At 44.0% G+C, this 22,271-nt stretch overlaps 4 protein-coding genes across 5 annotated transcripts; 3 read left to right on the forward strand and 1 right to left on the reverse strand.

The window, feature by feature from the left end:
- Positions 1-552: 552 nt before the first annotated feature.
- LOC141809693 (lipopolysaccharide-induced tumor necrosis factor-alpha factor homolog) lies at positions 553-4,619 on the reverse strand. Its single transcript, XM_074696843.1, has 5 exons — positions 4,505-4,619; positions 1,775-1,934; positions 1,459-1,494; positions 959-1,103; positions 553-882 (listed from the first exon to the last, which is right to left on the reverse strand). The coding sequence occupies exons 2-5, from the start codon at positions 1,917-1,919 to the stop codon at positions 777-779; spliced, it is 432 nt and encodes a 143-aa protein (XP_074552944.1). The 5' UTR covers positions 1,920-1,934; positions 4,505-4,619; the 3' UTR covers positions 553-776.
- Positions 897-21,168, forward strand: LOC141809689 (somatostatin receptor type 5-like). 2 transcript variants are annotated; one of them, XM_074696837.1, is made up of 4 exons: positions 897-942; positions 18,492-19,221; positions 19,312-19,713; positions 19,803-21,168. In XM_074696837.1, exons 2-4 carry the CDS (start codon positions 18,532-18,534, stop codon positions 19,881-19,883), a joined length of 1,173 nt encoding a protein of 390 aa, XP_074552938.1. In that variant the 5' UTR covers positions 897-942; positions 18,492-18,531; the 3' UTR covers positions 19,884-21,168. The 2 variants fall into 2 exon arrangements, with proteins under 2 accessions (XP_074552938.1, XP_074552939.1); XM_074696838.1 differs by lacking the exon at positions 897-942 and adding an exon at positions 9,566-9,633.
- Positions 7,727-8,816, forward strand: LOC141809692 (myeloid-associated differentiation marker homolog). The gene is made up of 2 exons (XM_074696842.1): positions 7,727-8,043; positions 8,232-8,816. The coding sequence occupies exons 1-2, from the start codon at positions 7,777-7,779 to the stop codon at positions 8,814-8,816; spliced, it is 852 nt and encodes a 283-aa protein (XP_074552943.1). The 5' UTR covers positions 7,727-7,776.
- On the forward strand, positions 12,372-13,223 carry LOC141810167 (myeloid-associated differentiation marker homolog). The gene has a single exon (XM_074697540.1). It carries the CDS (start codon positions 12,372-12,374, stop codon positions 13,221-13,223), a length of 852 nt encoding a protein of 283 aa, XP_074553641.1.
- Positions 21,169-22,271: the final 1,103 nt, after the last annotated feature.

A 22,271-nucleotide genomic window follows, 5' to 3' on the forward strand; every position in this document is an offset into this window, starting at 1 on the left:
TACAAGACAAAACATGCCTTAATTGTTACATTTCTTGATTTAAACCAACTTGAAGTTAACTAATTCATTTTTCTTACATTGGAAATTTTTTTTTATTAATCTTTAAAAATAATTCATGCCCCAGTATGTGGCTTTTATTTAGTCTATTATGGACTTGTGTGCTGGGGAAACACCCTTTTATTTTTGCATCACTGTATCTGGAGTGGGGTGTAACTGTCTGCAGGAGTTTAATGCTTTCACTTTCAGATTGAGGTCATGCTTCCACTTTTAGATCCAGTTGATGCTTTTACTTTCTAAATGAGTTGAAGCTTCCACTTTCATATTCAGTTGATGAAGCAGTCAATGTCTGTCCTGCTAATCAAGTGGAACCAAATTGAAGTATTCCGTATATCTGAGAGATGGATAATATGATCCTGGGAGGCTACAAAATAATAACTCCCAACTACAGATAAATTGATACGACCACACCACTCAGAGGAGTAAAAGTCATAAGTTTGACCTGAAATATCTCTCAGGTGAAGTAGAGATAGCCAGAAAAGGACAGGGGGGACTGTCCAGTATTGCTGCTGAGAGGATAGAAAGAGAACACAGGCCTCTGTGTGACGGAAGAACTCTGAAACAGGAGGAGGAATGAGACAAAGAAAAGATGAGCAGCATCAAAGTGAGGATACAAGGTCATGAAGTCAGACAGCCGCTTCAACAGGTTTGTTTTATTGTGAATAACAGATCCACTGAGTGCTGACACGAGCTTTTCTCTGTTCACTGTCAGGTCTCTTTCACATCCGTCTGAAGACGTAGATGACTTTCTTACAGTTTGGACAGTGGTGCTCAATGTCCTGACAGGAGTCGACACAGAACGGGATACAGCAGCAGAGGCAACATCTGCAGGAGAAGACAGCGCATGAAGCAAGCTTTTATTCATCACAGAGTAACAGTTTAAAGGTTTGTTTGATTTTACCCAAACAGTGCCAGGCCGGCACATACAACCCAGGTGAACAGGCCCGTTATGGGTTGTATCTCTGTGATCACCGTCTGCTGACATTGAGGACACAAGGCCTGTCCTGGCTGGTCACGAAGAGATGGAGTTAAGACCACCTGAGTCACTGAGGACAAAAACAGGAGAAAACACAACAGATGGGATGATCTGCTGAAATAAAGTAGAGGGTCAGATAAGACAGCAGAGGTGTGCAGAAACACCTGGTCATAGGATCTCATCTTTTAGATATCAAACTCTTGCAGAGTGCACCAAAAGTCGCCTTTACCTCCTCAGGTAGGATGAAACACATGTGTTTACAGTCTTTCATCAGCAGGGGGCAGACATTTGTGTTCTCACTGCAGACTGCACTGACTCAACAGGGCCAGCAGGGGGAGCCAACAAACGTTTCTGTCCCTCTGCCCTCTGAGAGACACACTCAAACACTTTGTATGTGTGTGTCTCGTTTAGGTGGACGATCTCACCTGTTGCTGTAGCAGGAACTGGAGCATAAGGAGGACCTAGTGGGAGAAGGACAGCAGAGTTCAGACATTCAGCAGACATTTCTACCTGAGATATGAACAGGTGCATTAGTAACATCGGTGTCTGATGGTTATTCTGACTCTCCTCCTCTTCCTCACAGGTGAGGGTTTCCAGCAGCTCTCCTCACACTCTGAGACAGACAGGGGGCTGGAGACTGAGTCAGGTGCCTTTGTAATCTGATTGGCCAATTCAGGATCCTAAACTATGATTGGCTGTTGGCTGTCAGGTAACATCATCACACAGGTAACAGATACAGACCTGCCTGGTATCCAGCAGGAGGAGGGGCTGCTGGGTAAAATCCAGGCTGATGGTACACCCCTGGTTGTGGCACGGCCCCTCCATAGTTTGCAGGCGGCCCTGGATACGGCGGGGCGCAGTCCTGAGCTGGGTTTCCCTTTTCCATCTTTGCAGAGTTTTCCTGAACATGAGGAAGGTTTTAATTCTCAGTATGAGAGACCAGGGCCCAATCTCAGAGTCCACACTCACACACTCGCTGACTTGGCTGTCCCAGCTAAGTCAGTGGGGGCTTTAGGGCTGTCCCACCATCAAACTGTAAAATGCGTGAGAGCACTCGTGGTAACTTTGTGAGACTTTTGCACTCTTTCATTCAGTGGGCATATCTGAAACTTAGTGCGAGGGAATTACCCACAATTCACAAAAATGTGACGTGAAACACAGAGTTCCCAGTGAAAACCTACAAACAAGGCAGGGTGAACATACAAAGTCAAAAAAAAGAGACATAAACAAGAATCTCAGAAACTACAACCGATATATACGCTTCAGAAATATAATGCCTCGAACACACTAGATACACCAGACTGGCTCTGCTTCCTTAAGTGTTGACTGTGTTTGTCAACTCACACCAGCTGCATGACTGACAGACAGCTGGAGTTGCAGGACCGAGAAGTCCCCAAGCTTCACACTCCATGGATAAGCCTCTCTTCATTCATGTTAGGCTGTAAAATCTCAGACCTGTTGACTCCTGACCTGGTTGTGCTCATTATGCCTGTTTGTTATTGCAGTGAAGCCGATCTGCTTTTGACATGGTTTTTTTTATTTTGAAAGTAACTGGGTTTTATAAGGTCATTTCCGTGCACCACTTCCTGCCCCGCTCAACATTCCCTACAGTGAATTGATGTATCATAGTTGGGCATCTGGCAAAGATAGGATGGCTGTGTATTAACAGCAATCTGCCTGACCAGCCACTCAGCCAGAAAACCAACAGAGAGGATCCAGTGTAAGCTAGTCTGGCTGCCTTAAAATGATAAGTGTATCAAACAGCCTTAACCTGTCTAATTTGATATCTTGACACTTAATGTATTAGGATTTTTAGGTTGATAAAACTTTCTTTTTTTTAGTTTTGTGGTTAAACTGTTTTGATTAGTAGGAGTTTGTCAGTAAAAAAATGAAATATTTTAAGCTAAAACTTTTTAGATAATAATTCCTAATGCTGCTCAGGTGAGCTACAGGTGACGTGGGAAGTGGTAAAATGTTGTCCCACTCTGAGTCATCTCGGTATGATGCATGGAGACATCACTTTTTTTTCCTGGGGGTGTCAGGTCAATCTTAAAGGGCACAGGTTTTTTGAGATTCAACTCTGGTGTTCAGACTGTTAGGCGTGTGATTTGTATGATTTCACTGCCTCCTGTATCAGCTCTGTTTATCACTGTAACAGAAACATACTATCTGACTCCAGCTCAGAGTCCTGTAACGGTCTAACAGGCTTCTAAACAGCATGGCGTCTTCTGTCTGAGCCCTTTGAATCAATACAAAGACCATGTGAACTCTATGTGACCTGTGGTGTGTACTTCACTCCAGCTGATCTTGTCTGTTGTAGCTGATTCATAGATATGAAGAAATTAGTTTAAAGCAGCAGTGAGAGGTTTCAGGCAGATTCATTCACATAACAAACACAGGTTTCACTTCTCCTTAGAAATGTCAAATACAAGAAATAGTTATAGGAATGAGAGTGACGGTGAATCAGCAACTCAGTTTGAACTGAGTATATTTTAACACAAAACAATTTTTCCTCAGAAATATCAGCCTGTAAAAAGGCTGAAGTTAAAATCACTTTAGATTTTTATTCTCACTTTACAGTTCTGATCACAAACACCTGAGGCTCAGGTGAGGCGGTCAGTGATAAAGGTCAGTGTGATGACTCCTCCCTTTATGATTGCTGTTTAAAGTCAGATTGGCTTTTTATGACAATGCAGTGACTCAATAGACTGCAGCTTATGGTGTTGTTCAGGACCTGGTGTTATGAACGGACTGTTATCGTTTCAAGTTTGATATAATGATAACTCTGAAGTGGTCAGTGGTCATAAATCTCGGTGAGATGTAGAAATGTTAATGAGGTCACGGTGAAGAGGAAGCTAAACTGTCACTGAGTCCATGTAGCAGAGAAACTCTCAGCCAGTTCCTCCTCCTTCTGTGGACGTTAGACCAGCACCCACATGGCACGGTTTAGCTGGACAAAGAGCTGCTTCACTGTGAGATGTTGTGCTGGTCAGTGTCATGGTAAACAGGCTCAGTGTGTGTGTGTGTGTGTGTGTGTGTGTGTGTGTGTGTGTGTGTGTGTGTGTGTGTGTGTGTGTGTGTGTGTGTGTGTGTGTGTGTGTGTGTGTTTCCTGTGTCTGCTCATAAATTGATTAGAGCAGCATGTTGCATCATTAGCTCCGATGGAGCACTCTAACTCACCACAGAATCATATCTGAGCCTCGCCCAGTTTGTTTCAACACACACACACACACACACACACACACACACACACACACACACACACACACACACACACTCACACACACACACTCTCTCTCTCTCTCTCTCTCTCTCTCTCTCTCTCTCTCTCTCTTACACTCCCCTCTGAAAGATAACGCAGGGTGAAGGAGCTATGATAAATAAGTACGAACATTAACAGGGAACTCACAAGTTAAACTCAGTAACATCAGGCAATGGATACAGAAGTGAACCTGTTTCAGATCAACTCACCCAAGATGCGGAGATCTCTTCCTGTTGATGGTGAGATGGATCCACAGGACAAAAGTCTGAGCACCTTCTCGTCCACTGACAGCAGCAGAGACTGATTCCTCCACCCCTCAGTGCCCCACCCCCTTTCTCTCTACATCCCTCATGTGACAGGATGGCTCTGAGGACAACCACAAGAGTAGGCTGTGAAAATGACAAAGAGGAAGAAGCATATGTGTGATCTTCTTCTGAGAGAAACGCCTGGTGTTGAACCCTGTGTGTGTTTCTGTCAACCAAACTTACACCAAATTTTACTTATCAAACTCAAACTAACAGAGTAACAGACTAACTGACCCACTAACATGGCAACTAACTAACTAACTAACTAACTAACCAACTAACTAACTAACTAACTAACTAACTAACTAACTAACTAACTAACTAACTAACTAACTATTCCAATTACTAATTAAGTTACATCTTATTGACATCATATTAACTTTTTAATATATATATATATATATATATATATATATATATATATATATATATATATACACATAAACAAACTAAACTGCTGACCTAAAAAACTACCTGCCTACCTGACTGACATGTAACTAACTTAACTAATGACCTAAAAAAAACTATCATACTGTCTTGATATCTACCTAAGTAACTAACGTCTAACTTACCAACCAGCTTATTATTCTTCAAGTGGTTCACCTCTGAACATTTTTATCAACTCACACACACACACACACACACACACACACACACACACACACACACACACACACACACACACACACACATTATTTTAGCTCCTAGAGGTCAGTAAAACTGGATCCTTCATCAGAACGGCCATGGATACCGCTTTTCGGCAGAGATTGTGCTAGTGCTAGTGCAAGGCCAGTATCTGATGTAGCACTGGTTCTTTGTGTTTCCACTGGCGAAGCACAGGCTCCATTGCTGGGCCAGAGCGAAGGGCCCAATCTAAACTAAGGACGCGGTCACACTGGCCAACCGTGCCTGAGCACGTTTCAGCCCTAAAGCACGTTTGGAATGGCCAGTGCGACCGCAACTGTGCCGTGCTCAAGCACGATTCCCTTCCGTGCTTTGGCACGCTTCGGAGAGGTGGGCTTCGGCACGGTTTACTTCATGCACGAGCACAAGCACGCAGACAGCACGTGTGATCCATGATGTATGATCACCGCAAGCGCATCCTTCGATGATCAATTTAAATGAAGCAGGGGGCTGTGTCGGGCCAAAACGACTTACCATGAGTCCAAAAGTCTCAAAACTTGTAGCAGTGCTCTCTGTGTCTCACTGACTCTGATGAGTTCGCGCTTCATGTAACTCTTCAGGATTACGTAGGCGGGCCATGGGCGTGTGTGATACCCACTAAAGTCTAGTTCATATGGGGGTAGTGCGACCGCTGGCCGTTCTCTCCGGCTGGAGAACAGTGCTGCGGGGGGGCAATCTTGCTTAGGCACGGCACGGTTTGGATGGCCAGTGTGACTGTGCCCTAAACTGCCTTATAGTATTTATCGTATTTGCATGGCTCCTTGCTGAAAGAAAACCAAACTGGTTCTTAGGAAGAATATGATCCGAACCAACTGAACACCAGTGCTGGCCCTGCATGAACACTCATGTGCAGAAGGGGGCGACAGGTTGGGGCCTATTATAGTCATGGTTTTATTGTTCTGTAATTCAATGGGATGCTCTTTGTGTATTATGAGGCCCATATAATAAAACAGATGATAAAGTGGTATCAACCTTAGGGTTGGGCTTACCTTGATTGACAGGTTGTTTCAGCAGAGATGTGTGGACTTTGACCTTTGGGTCGGCCATCTTTCAGCCCAGGCTGCTGTCCCTCTGCCATCAGGGGCTGAATAAACAAATACTGCTCTGACTGAAGCAGGCAGGAAGTCGTTTTCTTCCGCTCATCACACAGGAGTGTGATGGTGTGAACTTTTTGTTATTCAGTGAAAGAAAGCAAAAGAGGCTTCACCTCTGATTGATGTGTATAATTCTGATAATTTTACATCAGTAACAGTATCAGTATGACTTCTTTTTTAAAGGTCCCATATTATGCAAAAATCACTGTATTAAGTATTTAAGTGAAATTTGTGGGTCTTCAGCTTTTCTCCCAGCCCACAAAATGTGATATTTAATAACAAAACCTGTACTTAGTAGTGCTTGTGAATGTAAAATCCTGACCTAAAACAAGCTGTTTGGATTTTGGGGATTTGCAGACATGAGCGATTCCCTTTTTGGACCAATCAGGAGCAAGTCTGACCTGATTGGTCCACCGGAGCAGATACCCCCGAACCCCCGAACTGGACCAAAACATGTTACTACCATTTCATGAAGACATCAATGATCCATAATAAACTGCAGAAAAGGAGCAGAATATGAGGCCTTTAATAACTTGTTGCATGTGAAAGGTCTGATGAATGTTGAAGGATGGATAGGTTTTATATTTTCTGGGTGTTGCTTTGTGTGGTAAGAGTAGAATTTAACCTGATGACAGAGAGCGTCCCCACACCCGTTATTATCATGACTCATTCCAGTTTTTAAAATCCATGAAATCATTTTATTAGGTAAAACTTTAACTGTGCTCCCCGTCCTCAAGAACACAAACATCATTTCCTACTTTTATCAGCAGGGTGTGTGTCTGAGCTTTCAGACAAGGCCATGGTTGATGGATTTATGTCTGAATAACAAACAGTTTTATCAGATGTTTTTTAGGTCTAACAGTTCCTGACTAAAGTTTAAACCTGGATCCTGAACATTTTGAACATACTCAAAATCATATACAAAATACTGTCGAACTAAGGGGAACAGTTCGTCACATACATGTGGGAAATGATGTTTCTTCAACTGAGCAAATAGGAGGGGGGAGAAGCCACACACACACACACGCACACACACACACACGCGCACGCACACACACACACACACACACACACACACACACACACACACACACACACACACACACACACACACACACACACACACACACGCACACACACACACCTTCATTGTGTTGCTCAAATCAACCAGGGCCCGCCCACCCTGTGGATGGATAAGGTAGAGAGGGAGAGGCCACGAGTCAATGCTTGGTTTTCTTCGACATCAGGTCACAGTGAGAGGACGAGAGAGTAGACTGAGCAAAGAGACTTTACAAATTTAGAACAAATAAGAAAAATATTCATTTAAGGTATAAAACCAGAAAAGCAGACGGACCCTGAGACTCACTATTTAGATCTTTATCTAAAGCAGCAGTCATCATGGTCACGCTGGACTTCAAGACCCTAACAAAGCCAGTGGGCATCGTGCGAATACTGGAGCTGTTCCTCACTTGTCTCACCTTCAGCTTGGTGGCGTCGGTCGGCTACAGCACAGTCTCTTTTTGGATCTGGAGCATGTTTGTGTGGTGCTTCTGTTTCCTTATCACCTTCCTTGTCCTTGTCCTGGAGTTCACCGGCTTCAACGACAAGCTATCAATTTCCTGGGACGACTTCACCACTGCCTTTGCCATGCTGGCTACCCTGATGGTAGGTCCTGTCTAATTCCTGCCTTTGTGAACAGAGGAACTTGTTTCTAACCACCATGAGGGAAGTAGCGTTTAGTTCAGAATATGTTCAATGGTTTTACAATCAGAGAAGAATGAAAGAGCTGTAGATGTGTTCCTCATACACCTGGTTGTTATTTGAACGTTAAATAAGGGCGTTCTCTCCTGCAGGTGTTGTCTGCATCCATCATCTTCCCCATCAGCTTCACCTGCTCCACATGCAGCGAATTCATTGCTGCCAGTGTAACCTCCTGTCTGGCCTTCATCCTTTACGCCGTTGAAGTGGGTCTGAGCCGAGCTAAGCCTGGCGAGATCAGCGGCTTCCTGTCCACGGTCCCGGGCCTCCTGAAGGTTCTGGAGGCGTTTGTGGCGTGCATCATCTTCATCTGCTTGCCTGACCACAGCATTTACTCTCTGTTTCCGGGGCTGCAGTGGTGCGTGGCTGTCTACTCCATCTGCTTCATATTTGCCCTTATTGTCATCGTGTTCACAATCTGCCGCATCCTCTACCTCCTCCCCGGTAAAGTCCTGATCGTCTGTAACGTGCTGGCCGTGCTTATGTACATGACGGCTGTGGTCGTTTGGCCTTATTACAGCTTAGGGAACACTCCCAGACCTGAAATCTGCTCCCATGTGCGCGTGTGTGCTTGGGATAACTTTGTGTTGATTTCCTTCATGACCTGTTTCAACCTGGTAGCTTACATCGTAGACACAGTCTATTCTTTCAGGCTGGTTTTCTTTGTTAGCAGAACCTGAGTTGTACAGCCTTCAGTGTTGACCCAGACCAAAGTATCTCAGTGAGTTTATCCTTCAGTCTGTTCTGTGAACATGTCTATGAACTTGTGCAGAAGTTTGTGTAACCCAGGAGCCTGTAATTTGATTTATGCAGAATGTAATTTAACTCTTATAGACTGTAATCCTGTTTTAATCCCTTGTTTTTTGTACATCTGGGCTCTGAAGAGGTGTTTAAGTATTGATGTTGAACTCAGGTGAAATATGAATTAATTAAAGCTTGTTTTTGTGCAGACTGACGTGATGATGGTTTTATTTCTTCAACTGAATGAGTCAGACATGATGGATCAGCGTAATGGTCAAACTGTGTGTTTAATAGTTCAAACAGGTACAAAGGAACACACCTGTCATTCAGAGGGTATTTGCAAAGGTGTGTTCACTTGTGCAACAATGTGACTGCCATGATTATTTTCAAATGGGGCGAGGCTCAGATATGATTCTGTGGTGGGTTGAGGGACTCCATCAGAGCTCATGTTGCAGGATGGTGCTCTAATCAATTTAGAAGCAGACACAGGAAACACACACACACACACACACACACACACACACACACACACACACACACACACACACACACACACACACACACACACACAGACACACACACAGACACACAGGAAACACACACACTCACTGACACAGGAAACACACACACACATGCACTTACCCACACTGCTTTGTTTTTGAAAACAACCATTTCATGTTCATCTAAAGATTGGAAAACATCACAGCCCAAAATGTTTCTACATCTTACAGTTTGACAAGTACAGGTGAGCAACAGGTAAGGATTAAACTTGAATAACCTCTAAATTTATGATATCAGACACACAGAGACTTAAGGCCTGTGCACACTGAATCGAAATCCTTTTATTATTCTATGAATTGCAAAAAATTTGCAGTACAAGAAAAATCATCAAGCAGTGATCAAACAAATGATCCTGAGTAGCAACTGTCAGTATGTTTGAGGTAAGAACACACACACATACATACATACACACACTCACACACACACACACACACACACACACACACACACACACACACACACACACACACACACACACGTCTTCATTAATCATCTAAACATAGCCCAAAATGACAGAAAATATGTTGGCCCATCTCAACAGACATTTTTGTAATCAATAATTTTATTTGGCAGCTTAATTGAATGATGATAACATTGCCAGAAACCTACACATCTCTGAATTGTAAAACAACCCTCAGGGAGATGGGAAAAGACGCCGAAAATCAAACCCGTTCTGAAAAAAGAAAACAGTTTCGGTGTGTGTTTGAAAGCATGATTCACATAACGTGACCAAATTTCTTTTGTAACGTCTGTCAATTTCAAACAATCATTAGGGACTCAGTGTTGCAAAAGCCTTGGGCGCTAACCTTTGCAAACCAGACCTCCTGTCCTCTTAGGCCCCGTTTACAGGACAACATTTCATCTGAAAACGCTTAAAAAAATCTGCGTTTTCAGATGAAACGTTGTCCTGTAAACGGGGCCTAAGAGGACAGGTCTGGTTTGCAAAGGTTAGCGTCCAAGGCTTTTCACGGAAACGCAGAGGAACTGAAAATGCCGTAGTAAGCATGCCAGGCCTGCAGGTGGTGCTATGGTGCTAGTTCAGAAGCAGCTTTTGGGAGATGTCCACCCAAGTACAGTTGAGCTGATCATCTGGTGTATTGGGGAATACTTAGTTAAAAAGTGGAGCAAAAGATGCACATATTGTGGAAAGACAGTCAGTAGATTCAGCAGATTGAGTACAAGCACAAAATGGTAGTTTGTGACGATCGTAACAACGGTACTGTTGTCCTGTTGTATGCGCTTGCGCAAAGCAGAGTGTGACGTCAGCGTTTCCACTGAAAACGCCGGCTGACTGTTTACACAGCAACAGTGTCGGCAGCATTTCCACTCTGGAGGCCGTTTTCAAAAGTTTGCGTTTTAGGTCGGCTGAAACGCCGTTTCTGTGTAAACGCAAGGCTGAAATGCAACAAAACTTTTGCGTTTCACCCTAAAACCGTTGTCATGTACACGGCCCCTTAGGGTACAGCTTCCTGTCCTCTCAGAGTACAGCTTCCTGTGGTTTTAGGGTACACATTCCTGTCCTTGGAAGGATACAGATTCTGGTCTTCTTGGGTACAGTGTCCTGTCCTCTTTGATTGCATCTTACCGTTCTCATAGTGTACAGCTTCCTGTACTCTTTGGGTGCAGCTTTCTGTACTCTTAAGCTGCGTTTCCACCAAGCAGTCCCGGTCGGTTCAGTACGGTTTGGCACGATTTGGTACAGTTAAGCCTGATCCAGTTTGCGTTTCCACAGCAAACTGTGCCCTCTCGTGGTCGGCGGCGTGTAAGCTGGATGCTGAAAGCCGCTGCTGTTAAACTATAGCGCGACGCCGTGGCAGCGCTACACAGTTAATAATAATAAATCCAACAAAGAAGAAAAACGCAACACAGTAAACAAAGAGCATAGGTGGAAGACATGCAGCATTTCATCCTCTCTGTGACTGGTATGTAGCTCTTTGATACAAAGTGCAATCAAGATTTTGTTTAAGAGAAGTCAGTGTGCCGACAGGAGAAATGCAGCCGCTGTTGGGGTAAGTGACGATTTCTCCGATCAATCAACCGTCTGCAGTGTGTTGCTCCACCTTCCGAGAGCAGATCGGTTCAGTTTGGCACCCATACGAAAGGTTCCCAAAAAGTGGGACAGCTTATCTCGGTTACTTGGGGATCTGTCCCGGGATAAGTCAGCGGAAACACCGTAAAATGTGAGCCGTACCGAGACGAACCAAACCAGACTTCTGATGGAAACGCGGCTTTTGGGTACTGCTTCCTGTGGTCTTCAGGTACAGCTTCCTGCCTTCTTAGGCAGTGTTCAAGACAACACGGAGCACAGGATTTAGCCACTGAATTTAGAGCCTGGCTTTGGACATTCTGAGAAAAAAAAACTCCTCAACTTCACAGAGATTGGTTCATATTACATTACACAACATAGCAGTATCTCCCTGAAAAGCCACATAAGAATGGTAAAGCAATGTAAAAAAAAAAAAAGGTACAGCTTCCTGTGGTCTCAGTGGGCCATTTGTACTGTGCCCAAGCATGCTTCACTGTACACAGGCACAGTACACTGTGTTTTTCAGAAAGGGGGATGCAGGAGAGCAACGCTTTTTGTGCGCAGGATGTGACGTCCACCTACATCACTTGGCCAGAAGTCACCACCTGAAGCGAGTCTGCTGTCAGGACCAGAGTCCAGTCTGGTTTTCCTGATGGTGGACATGATAACAGTAAGTCAGTAGCCAACCAAAGGAGAGCTTCAGGGCCATAAAAGTCTGAGATAAGAGTGGATGCTGTGTTTGAACAGCAGCACTCTGAGTTTCAGTTTCAGGGACACACCTGTTCACACTCTGCATGGATCAGCCCGAAAGGAACTCACCTGGCTGGGACGTGCACTCAGAGTAACCTTACTGTGGGTAGTGAAGGACACGTTCCTTTTTCAGGTCGGACACTGAGTGTAAGCAGCCATGGTCCTGGTGAACCTGCAGGCGCTCAGCCAGCCTGTGGGCATTATGAGAATAATGGCGGCCTTCCTCACCTGTATGTGTTTCAGCCTGGTGGCATCTGCTGGACATTTCAACTCTCCGTACTGGGCGTGGTGCATGTTTACATGGTGTTTCTGCTTCTTCTTCACACTCCTCATCCTTGTCCTCGAATTCAGCAACATCTCTTCGAAACTACCTTTCGCCTGGGAGGATTTCACCACCGCTTTTGCTATGCTGGCGAGCCTCATGTGCCTTGCTGCCTCCATCATCTACCCCACATTCTTCACCTGCAAGACCTGCCACCGTCAGATCGGAGCATCTGTGGTGTCCTGGGTCTGTTTGGCGGTGTACGTGGGCGAGGTGGTCTTGACCCGCCTCCGTCCGAGCGGGGAGCACATTGGCTTCCTCTCCACACTGCCCGGCATCATGAAGATGTTAGAGACGTTCCTGGCCTGTCTCATCTTTACGTCTCTGGAGACGGGTCAGTACTCGGGGTCCTCACCTCTGCAGTGGTGCATCGCCGTCTTCTCTTTGTGCTTCATCTTTAACATGCTCATCATCCTGCTCACCATGGGACAGCTCACCTCTTACTGTCCGGTTCCCTTTGACAAAGTGGTGATTGTGTATAACGTTCTGGCAGCAGTGATGTACCTGACAGCCATGGTGCTCTGGCCGCTGTATAGTTTCAAAGTAAAGAGACCTGCTGACTGTGGCAGCCTGTGTTCGTGGGACAAATTGGTGGTGGTCACCCTTATGACTATATTTAACTCCATAATTTACATACTGGACTGTGTTTACTCCATACGGCTGGTGTTCTGTGTCAGCAACCAGTGACACTAACAACTCAGTGATGGTTGAAATGTGTCCTCTGTGGATAGACTGCAGCTATTTAGAGGTATTTACGTCAAACTGTAACCTCTGTGGTTTGAGCCAGTGAAGATGATGTTAATATTCTGTTGTTATAAACCACAGCAGATGTGTGTATATATGTGCTTATTCCTCTGAAGCGTAGGGGCAGGGTTAGTAAATGATTACAGTTGTAGGATTAGTAGGATAAAGATGAGGTAGACTAATGTGATAAACTTTGGATCCTTACACAAGTGGGCAGATGATAACTCCACCTTTATCTCTGTGAATCACACAGGATGTGGTCTCTTGTGAAAATATGTGTATGTTTTCATTTCCTGGTTTTGTGGGTGCAGGAGTCTCCAGGACTGATTAGTTCCTGTTGGTGGACAATAAAAAAAACCTCTCTACTGCACTGAAAAAAACAGCCCATGATGTATTTGTACAGGTGAAACTACACAAAACAGACAAATAAAAGAGCTTTAGTGAATCTTTTATACACGCCTGGCTGTTTCCTCTTTTCAAACCTCTGAGCGGAGCCTCAGCCTAAGGTGTGTCCAGTCCACAGCAGAACAGATTCTTGTGTGTTTGTGTGTGTGTGTTTGAAGCAGACACTCAGGAAAAGTTCATTGACTCTCGTGTTGGTATGTGTAGTGACGTCTTCCCCTACCATTCCTCCCCTACTCAGACAAACTGGAGCTCACACACTGCAGGAGCCTCACACAGCTGTCAATCTCAATGTGACATCTCCTGTTTTTTTATTACTTCAAATAACTCACCATGACTGAAACATGTTTGACTTAGATGAAGATTTTTACAGTAAAAGCCATATCTGTTAATATGGAGGAGGTGGAGCTTATGACCTCTACTGCAGACAGCCAGCAGAGGGAGCTGCAGGTGTTTGAGTTTTGAGGAGCTGGTAAGAAGTCCACCTTTCAGTCTTGATGCATGTGGCAGTGATGAGTATTAATATCAGATCTTATTTGGAAGGATCAGACTCTAATTATTATCTGTAATAACATTAAACTCTTTTTAACCCCAGCAGCCTCACAAACGTTGCCCAGAGAGGTCGACAGGTTCAGGATTAACTTCAGACTCTAAGCGTGGGAAAAAGTAGAGGAGAAAATTCTTTGATCACCCTGCAGCAGACAGAGCTAGATCTGGTACAGCAGCTCATACACCGTCACAACAGGTGTTTCTTTATGACTGCTGAGAGCTTCACTCTCTCTGTTTGTCTGGAGTTCTTCTAAAGGCGGCAAGCTGAAACCTTGCAATCACAAGTGTCCAAGCCTTTCAGTGTGCCTAATGAAGCTCTGATCTGTGAGACAGGAGGCACAAAGAGGCTTTGTTAGCAGTAATAATGGTCACTACATTTTCATCAGGACGCAGAAAAAACTACAACACCTTCAAACCAGGGACCATCTTGCTGTGAGGCTGCACTGCTAACTGTTGCGCCACTGTGCAGCCAATGATAATAATAATAATAATAGTAATAATAATAATAATAATAATAATAATACAAGTTTTTTAAACTGAAGTTGATGATTCCGAAATGCCGCTTCCTTCCTTCCTTCTAATGGGTAAAAGGAAAAGTTTTAAAGGTTAAAGGTTATGTTAAAACAGACTCAATAATTAGAGAAAAAATTGAAATAAATGAGTAGATAAATATAAGTAGATGTGCAGAATATTTTTTAAACCCCTGGTGCTCCCAGCACAGCGTTGCTCTAAATCTCAAGCCTGACTCTTCCTCTCTGTTGTCCCCAAATGGTGGAATGAGCCTAACTGAATATAATGTGTAGAGTCCCTGTCTACTTTTAAGAGATGTCTGCCTGAGATGTCTTACTCATCTACTCAGGGAACACTTAGGCACCTAAGCTGACCCTTCCCCTCTTTTCCCTCAAGGTCTCAGACCCAGCTCTTCAGGAATATAAGATTATTGAATCTTGTTGAGTGTTGAATGATATTGTTGCAGTGATTTCACCATGGTCAGCTATGGCTGCATTATTTTACATGTGAATAAGGTATAATAAATAAATAAATAGATAAATTAATAAGTAAATAAGAGCACTTCTTCATGCACTTGATGGTAGCACCTGTAGCCAAATAACTTGAAGCACTATAGTTCACTGACTACGTTTTTCCCTTCTGTCTAAATTCTTGCTTGTGTTGTACGTTGCTGTGGACAAAAGCATATGCTAAATGAAACTGTAAAACTATAAGATTGTATTGCTGACAGCTGCTACTACAAAAAAAGAAGAGAAAATGAAAATATAAGCCTGACTTTAACTTCTGACTCCAGATAAAAGCTCCTTTGTGGATTTTGACACCCTCTTGTGGACAAATGTTTGCCCAGACTGGTAAACCTCTGCATGTCTTGACTTTTTGGAGTCTCAGGCTGTCCAAGATGATCCTTTTATACTCAGGTAAACCAGCACCAGATTGGCATTTTTTTTTCAGCCTTTGCTGCCCCTGTCCCAAATTTTTATAAGATGTGTTGCAGCCAACAAACAAGAGATGGGCCAATATTGTACAGGAAACTGTAAAATGTCTCTCTTTGAATGTTTGATAGGTTGTCTTTTTTCTATTGTACTTATTGTTTTTAGTGTTTTAGAAATAATTACATTCTGTTTTATCTTTGTTTTACACAAGGGCCAAACTTTTTTGGAGTTGGGGTTGGGGTAAAAGTGTAAGTTTCCCTGACAGCAGACTAACTCATAGATTATTACAGGTTACAGCAGCACGGTTCAATCCACACCTCTGGGCATGCTCAGTCCATGCTGACCACACGAGTCTAACCATTACTTTCATAAGAGCCATTTTGCCTCAGCTCACCTTGAGTAAAGTCACTCAGGAGCCACAAAATGTACTTTATCTACACGACAAAGACAGAAAAAGTGGAAAAAAAATTCTAAACATATTCAAATCTAGTAAAAAATGAATCTAAACCAAACGTTATTTGTGTAAATAAAATTGTACATGAGATGTCTCAGTCTTTTTTTTTTAATCTGCTTAAAAAATTGCAAGATTCTTAATGTCATATATTTCATTTTTTGTAATTGAAAAAATGTCTACATTTCATAAATTAGCAACAAAAAAATGTAATTTCAAGAATTTGCAAATAAAAAAAAAATTGTAATAATTTAAAAAAGGGGATTTAAATAATTTGCAAAAAATTGCAGAAATTCAACAAATTTGGAAATTTAAAACAATTTCATAAATTTGAAAAATCGTCGAAAAAACAAAGTCTTTCTAAACTGGAAAATGTGTCAAAAACTTGCAAAAATCTTTATCACCTCTTGCAAAATTATCGCAAGAGGTGATGCAAATTCAGCCCACAAAAATGTCAAAATATGATTTCAATAGGTGTCAATGTCTTAAACAATTATACCCTCTGTAAAATAATAATAATAATAATAAAAATTCCTTATTTTAATAATATTTTTTTGTGACGCTTCAGGGAGCCACTGCAAAGAAGTCAAAGAGCTGCATGAGGCTTCAGAGCCATGGGGTTGCAGGCCCTTGTGCTATTACCTTGAAGTCCTGGCACCAGACCTCCTGATCGCAACATGATGTTAGCTGACCCTGTTACCCTGGCATCCTTAGCGCCCCCTACTGCCAGCCATCGGGACAGCGGGTCCCTCTCCACTGAGTTTCCTTTAGTACTCAGAGTCTCATAAAGCCTCTGCCCTGATCCAGCTAGGACCGGTCAGACAGGAACCTGTGGGGACATCATCACACCTCACCTGTCCCCTGTTCACCTCCTTTGATGCTGCTCACAGGCGGCGGAAAATGCAGCACTGTAAACATGTACACACACCAACACCTGCTCCCTGTACCTGTAGGAGGGTCCTGACCAGCATCCAGGCCTCACAGAGAGAATCCGTTTGAATTGCCCCACCTCCTCTCTTTTCCTCCCTCCCTCAGTCCCAGGTGCCCCCTCCAGCGGATTTATCCATACGCTTCCTGTCTCCCTCTGTGTCCTCGTACGAGGGAAGGGAAGGATCCCAAGAGGAGACTGTGGGTGGGGCATCCAAAGGCAGGGGGGGCACTCTCCACTTAAATACTCTCAGCTCATCGAGGTGCGTCAGCAGGACCCTGTGAGTGTCTCTACGGCAGCGTAAGAAGCGCAGTTCCTTACGCTCAGCTTTCCCCTTTGGACCTGACAGAAAGGAAATCTGTGACTTTTCACTGCAAGAAAATGTCTCAGGAAGACAAACACTCCGAGTGGGAGAGCTGACTAAACGCGCAGCTGATTCTGAACACTGAGGGACGCGGAGCACAGGAGGGGCGCGGAGAGGATGAAGCGCACGGGAGCGCACAGGTGGGTCCAATCCAGACCTTTAAACACCAGCGATTTTTAGGAAAATAGAGTTTTTTAAATGCTGGAGTTGCTTTTGTTAAAATGAGATTGACGTTTGTATGGCATATCTCGAAAATGTCTTTCAGGACAGAACCTTTGATGAGTTTGGAAAAGTGACGCAGCCTTCGGGTTTTATCATCTATGAGCCTTTCACGTTTTTTTTTTTTTCTCTTTGGGGTATCGCACACTTTCATATGTGGGGACAGCGGCTAACACCAACCTCTGAGCCTGGAGGAAAAGAGCTGCATGTGTTTGTTTCCCCAACACGCTGCTGCGGGCTGCGCGTCACTCCCGTGTTTTCTGAAGCGCGGTTCACTGAATCTCACGTCACAGAGTTTATTTGTGCAACATTTTTCCACGGCCTGGGGTCCAAACGGCTGAAAGGTGTTCCGTTATTGTTTTATTTTAGGTCACCAGGTGAGGGTCGGCACTCCTTCAGCTCAGAGCCCTCGCACCAGATAGAAACCAGATTCTGGTTTTAGTAAAGGAGGGATGGGCCTGTTGCTGCCTGGCTGCAGGTTTTTGTCTCTGAAGGAATCTGGCAGAGCAATGAAGGAACTTAAAACCCTTCTTCTAATGTCATCTTCTCCCTAAGTGCACCTTCCCATCAGTGGGCACAGCCTGTTGGCCCCTCGCCCAGAGACTTCAGAGGAAAGTTGCTTCCCAGTCTGGGTAAACATGGGCGCTGTGCCCAGAGAGTGTCCAGGTGTGGCCCAGAGACTATTTGGGTTAAAGAGAAGAAAAAACAGAAGAGAAATACTCTGAAGTTTTGGAGTTGGCGAGAGAGTCTTTGTATTGCTTTTGGCGCCCCCTGTTGACAGAGCAGTGAACATGTTGGAGTCTTCCCCTCCTGCTGTCTCACACTAACTGTCTGTGTGTCTGTCTTTCTCTCACAGCTCTGTCTCTCTGTGATCTCAAACGCCTCTTTCCTCCATCATGGATGGTTCCAATTGGACGATGATCCCTGAGGATGACGGCGTGACCTCCTCCCAGCCGTCCCTCAGCTACTCCACCTTCAGGAACGAGTCAGAGATGACTGCTGCAGCATTCTTGCCCTTTGACGTGGCCACTGCAGTCATTTACTCGATTGTCTTCATCGTGGGTCTCATGGGAAACACACTGGCTATCTATGTGGTGGTTTGCTACGCCAAAATGAAGACAGTGACAAACATCTACATCCTGAATTTGGCCTTGGCGGATGAGATCTACATCCTGGGGATTCCCTTCCTGGGCACTAACAGTGTTCTCTCTTACTGGCCTTATGGGGATTTCTTCTGTAAAGTGTGTATGACGGCGGATGCCATGAGTCAGTTTGCCTCCACCTTCTGTCTGACGGTGATGAGCATTGACCGCTACCTAGCTGTGGTTCACCCTATCCGCAGCGCTCGCTGGAGAAAGCCGCAGGTGGCGAAGGTTTTAAACAGTATGGTGTGGGTGGTGTCCTTCATAGTTGTGCTGCCAGTTACGATCTACTCACACGTGCAGGAGGACCTGAACACCTGCAACATCACCTGGCCTGAGCCACATAAACTGTGGTCCATTGTTTTCATCCTCTACACAGCCATCCTGGGCTTCTTCGGTCCTCTGGTGGTCATCTCCCTCTGCTACCTGCTCATTGTCATCAAGGTGAGGTGATATCTCTGCCTTTGGAAGTCCTTCACCATTTTTAACTTCCACAGTTACACACAACTTTTCCTCTTTCTGCGTCCCTTCCAGGTGAGGTCTGCAGGTGTGCGTGCAGGCCGGACTAAGCGTCGTAAATCAGAGCGCAAGGTGACGCGCATGGTGGTGGTCATCGTGTTGGTGTTTGTGATTTGTTGGCTTCCCTTCTTCACCACCAACATCGTCAACCTGATTCACATCATCCCCGAGAACAAAACCACCACGGCCATCTACTTCTTCCTGGTCATCCTCACCTACGTCAACTCCTGCGCTAACCCCGTCCTCTACGGTTTCCTCTCAGACAACTTCAAGCAGAGCTTCCAGAAGGTTCTGTGTGTCCTTAAATCCAACAGCGTCACCTTGAAGAACAAGATGAGAGACGGGGAGGAGGTCAGACAGGAAAACCACCATCCCATTAACTCTGCAGAGAACCACACTCAGAATGGGATGCTGCAGGTAATGCCTGTGATTTAACCTTTAACTTGTCTGTAGTTTAACCTCTTACTTGTCTATTTTATAACCCTATCTGTGTCTTCTCTTGGCAGATCCACCTGGAAGTTACTGAAGACCTGGGCAGTGAAATTTTAAAAGAGGAGGCAGTCATAAACACCCAGACACCTGAATGATTTTCACTGTGACCCTCCATGAACTTTAACTTGGAACCATTACCACCTGAACTTTACCACCAGGAACCATTCACACATGGAGTCTGTCCTTTGGCAATAAATCATCTGTGGTGAATCCTGATCCTCTCTTTCTCTGAGCTGGAACTCTTGAAAGGGGACCAGAGACAGAAAGGAGAGAAAACACACACACACTCACACACACTCACCTCTTCATCGCCTCATCCATCATCATCGCCATCATCATGAGGCCTTCTCCCTATTTGTTAGTGTTAGAGGACGGATCCTCAGTGCTGTCGAGACGTCTGGTCTCTGTGTAATGAAAGAGCAAACAGTGCTGACATCTTGTTCACATGAACTCGTGAAGACATAATGGATTGATCAGACTAACAGATTTATTCTTGCTGCTCAACGTTTTGTGGACTTTTGGTTTAAAAGAGCTCTGGTGTTTGGGACACTGTTTCCTCTATGAAGCCGGGCTTTATTGTAGAATAGCCTCTGCTAGAGAAAATGCATTGATGAGGTGAAAGAAAGGCTCGGACAACCCTCTCCTCTCCTTTGTTTATCTAACTAACTTTAAACCAGGTGAAGCTGATATTTTGTGGGAGTTGCTGGACAACACTGTATGCTCCTTTAGCACTGCGAGTTTGTGCTTCTTTAACTGAATGAGGTGGAGCTGATACGGATTTATTCTTTTTCATTTGAAACACTGTGAATTTAATACAGATAGACATTTATGACAAAGCTGGAGACCAGCTCAGAGGGATGGTGGGTTGTCCACCATCGACAGGTCCTCACATCGAAGCGTCCTCAGGCAAGACTCTGGAATCTGTTATGATATAAACATTAAATAAATAAGCTGAACGTGTGTGAGGGGGAGTGTTAACTGACACCAGTAAAACTCATTTATCATCTTTGACAGAGAGTCAAACGTTCATCATCTACTCGTCTGTCTTGGTATTTATAGGTGTCTGAAAAGGTCTGTTCGCCACCAGATAGTTTAAATAGATTCAGGAGGTGCAGCTGATGTGATGATTGAGAGAGACAAGAGATAAGTGGATAAAAAACATTTAAACTCAGTATACCAGGCTGAAGCTGTAAGAGAAACATCACCATCACTGAATATGATTTTTTTTTATTTTGGTTTTGGCTGAAGTGTGTGTCAAAGTGACTTTAAAACAAACTTTAAAACTCAGCCTCGGTAAAGTGAAGGCCGAGGTTTGCAGATCCAGAGTTAATTTTCCATTTCCATTCCAACACCTATAAAATGTTTTATCCACTCACCCTTCAAAACCCAGAACTGATCTGAGATGTTTGTATTATTTATTATAAACACAAAAACAGAAACAATAAAGAAACTGATTCATACATATCACCCAGTTGTATCTATTTTCACTCCTTACAGAGCTTTAATTGGTTCTCAAAACTGATGTCTAACTTTTTTTTTTTTTTTTTAGATTCGATAGGAAGTTGTTTTTTTTTTTTACATGATTTGACTGGTGTCATGGTACCTGCTAGACTTCTCCCATGTGTGCCATCCAGTGGTCAGTAGGATGAACTACACATTCATTAATGGTGAAGTAGATCAGTGGTTCGCAGCCCAGTGCCGGTCCATGGGTCAATTGATACCAGGCCGAACATAAAAAACACTCAACTAACTTTATTTCAGTTTGAATTTTTATCTGATTCTGAACGATGCTTTATTTTGAAAAATGATCGGATTCCCTCTGTCATACCCGTCTATGACTCATTCTTGACGCCAAACCCTCCAAACTAGCAAAATGGACAAAAAACAAACATCTTTGAAAAGTTTCTTTAGGCAGGGTAAAAGAGCAAGTGAGTAGACAGAGAAAGAGCTGGTCCATGAAAATATTGTCTGACATTGAACTGGTCTGTGTCCCAAAAAAAGGCTGGGGACCGCTGAAGTAGATTATTTAAAGGGGCTGTGAAGAGTTTCTAAGTGATCCTGCAAAAGTCTTCTTACCTGATTGTAATCCACACTTTAAAATGAGATTATCTGTGCCAGTATTACAGGTTATGGGTTACTTCGATATGCTACTTCTTAGCCTCCTGATTGGGTCAAGCAGGACTGGATTGATTTACGACACATCTAGGTCTCCATGACAACACCACGCCGGCTGACAAAGTTTAGAAGTGAGAAAAGAAATCTGTGTTTTTTCTCTGCTGAAAACTATTTCTTGGATAAATTTAGTAGTGATGGTGGACACAGGAGCCTAACTATCAGACAGACAGACAGAAGAGCAGAAGAAAGCTAAACAGGAGAGAGATACAGCCCGAGCTAAAGGCTGAGACTTGAGCTAAAGACAAAAACAGGAGTGACACTGTTTGTGATAATGTTGACTCCAACCCACACGCAGCAGTTATTCTGCA

The sequence above is a fragment of the Halichoeres trimaculatus genome, unplaced genomic scaffold (assembly GCF_033239565.1).
Source record: "Halichoeres trimaculatus isolate MK-OKI-2021-1 unplaced genomic scaffold, fHalTri1.1 fHalTri1_scaffold_20, whole genome shotgun sequence".
NCBI lineage: Eukaryota > Metazoa > Chordata > Actinopteri > Labriformes > Labridae > Halichoeres > Halichoeres trimaculatus.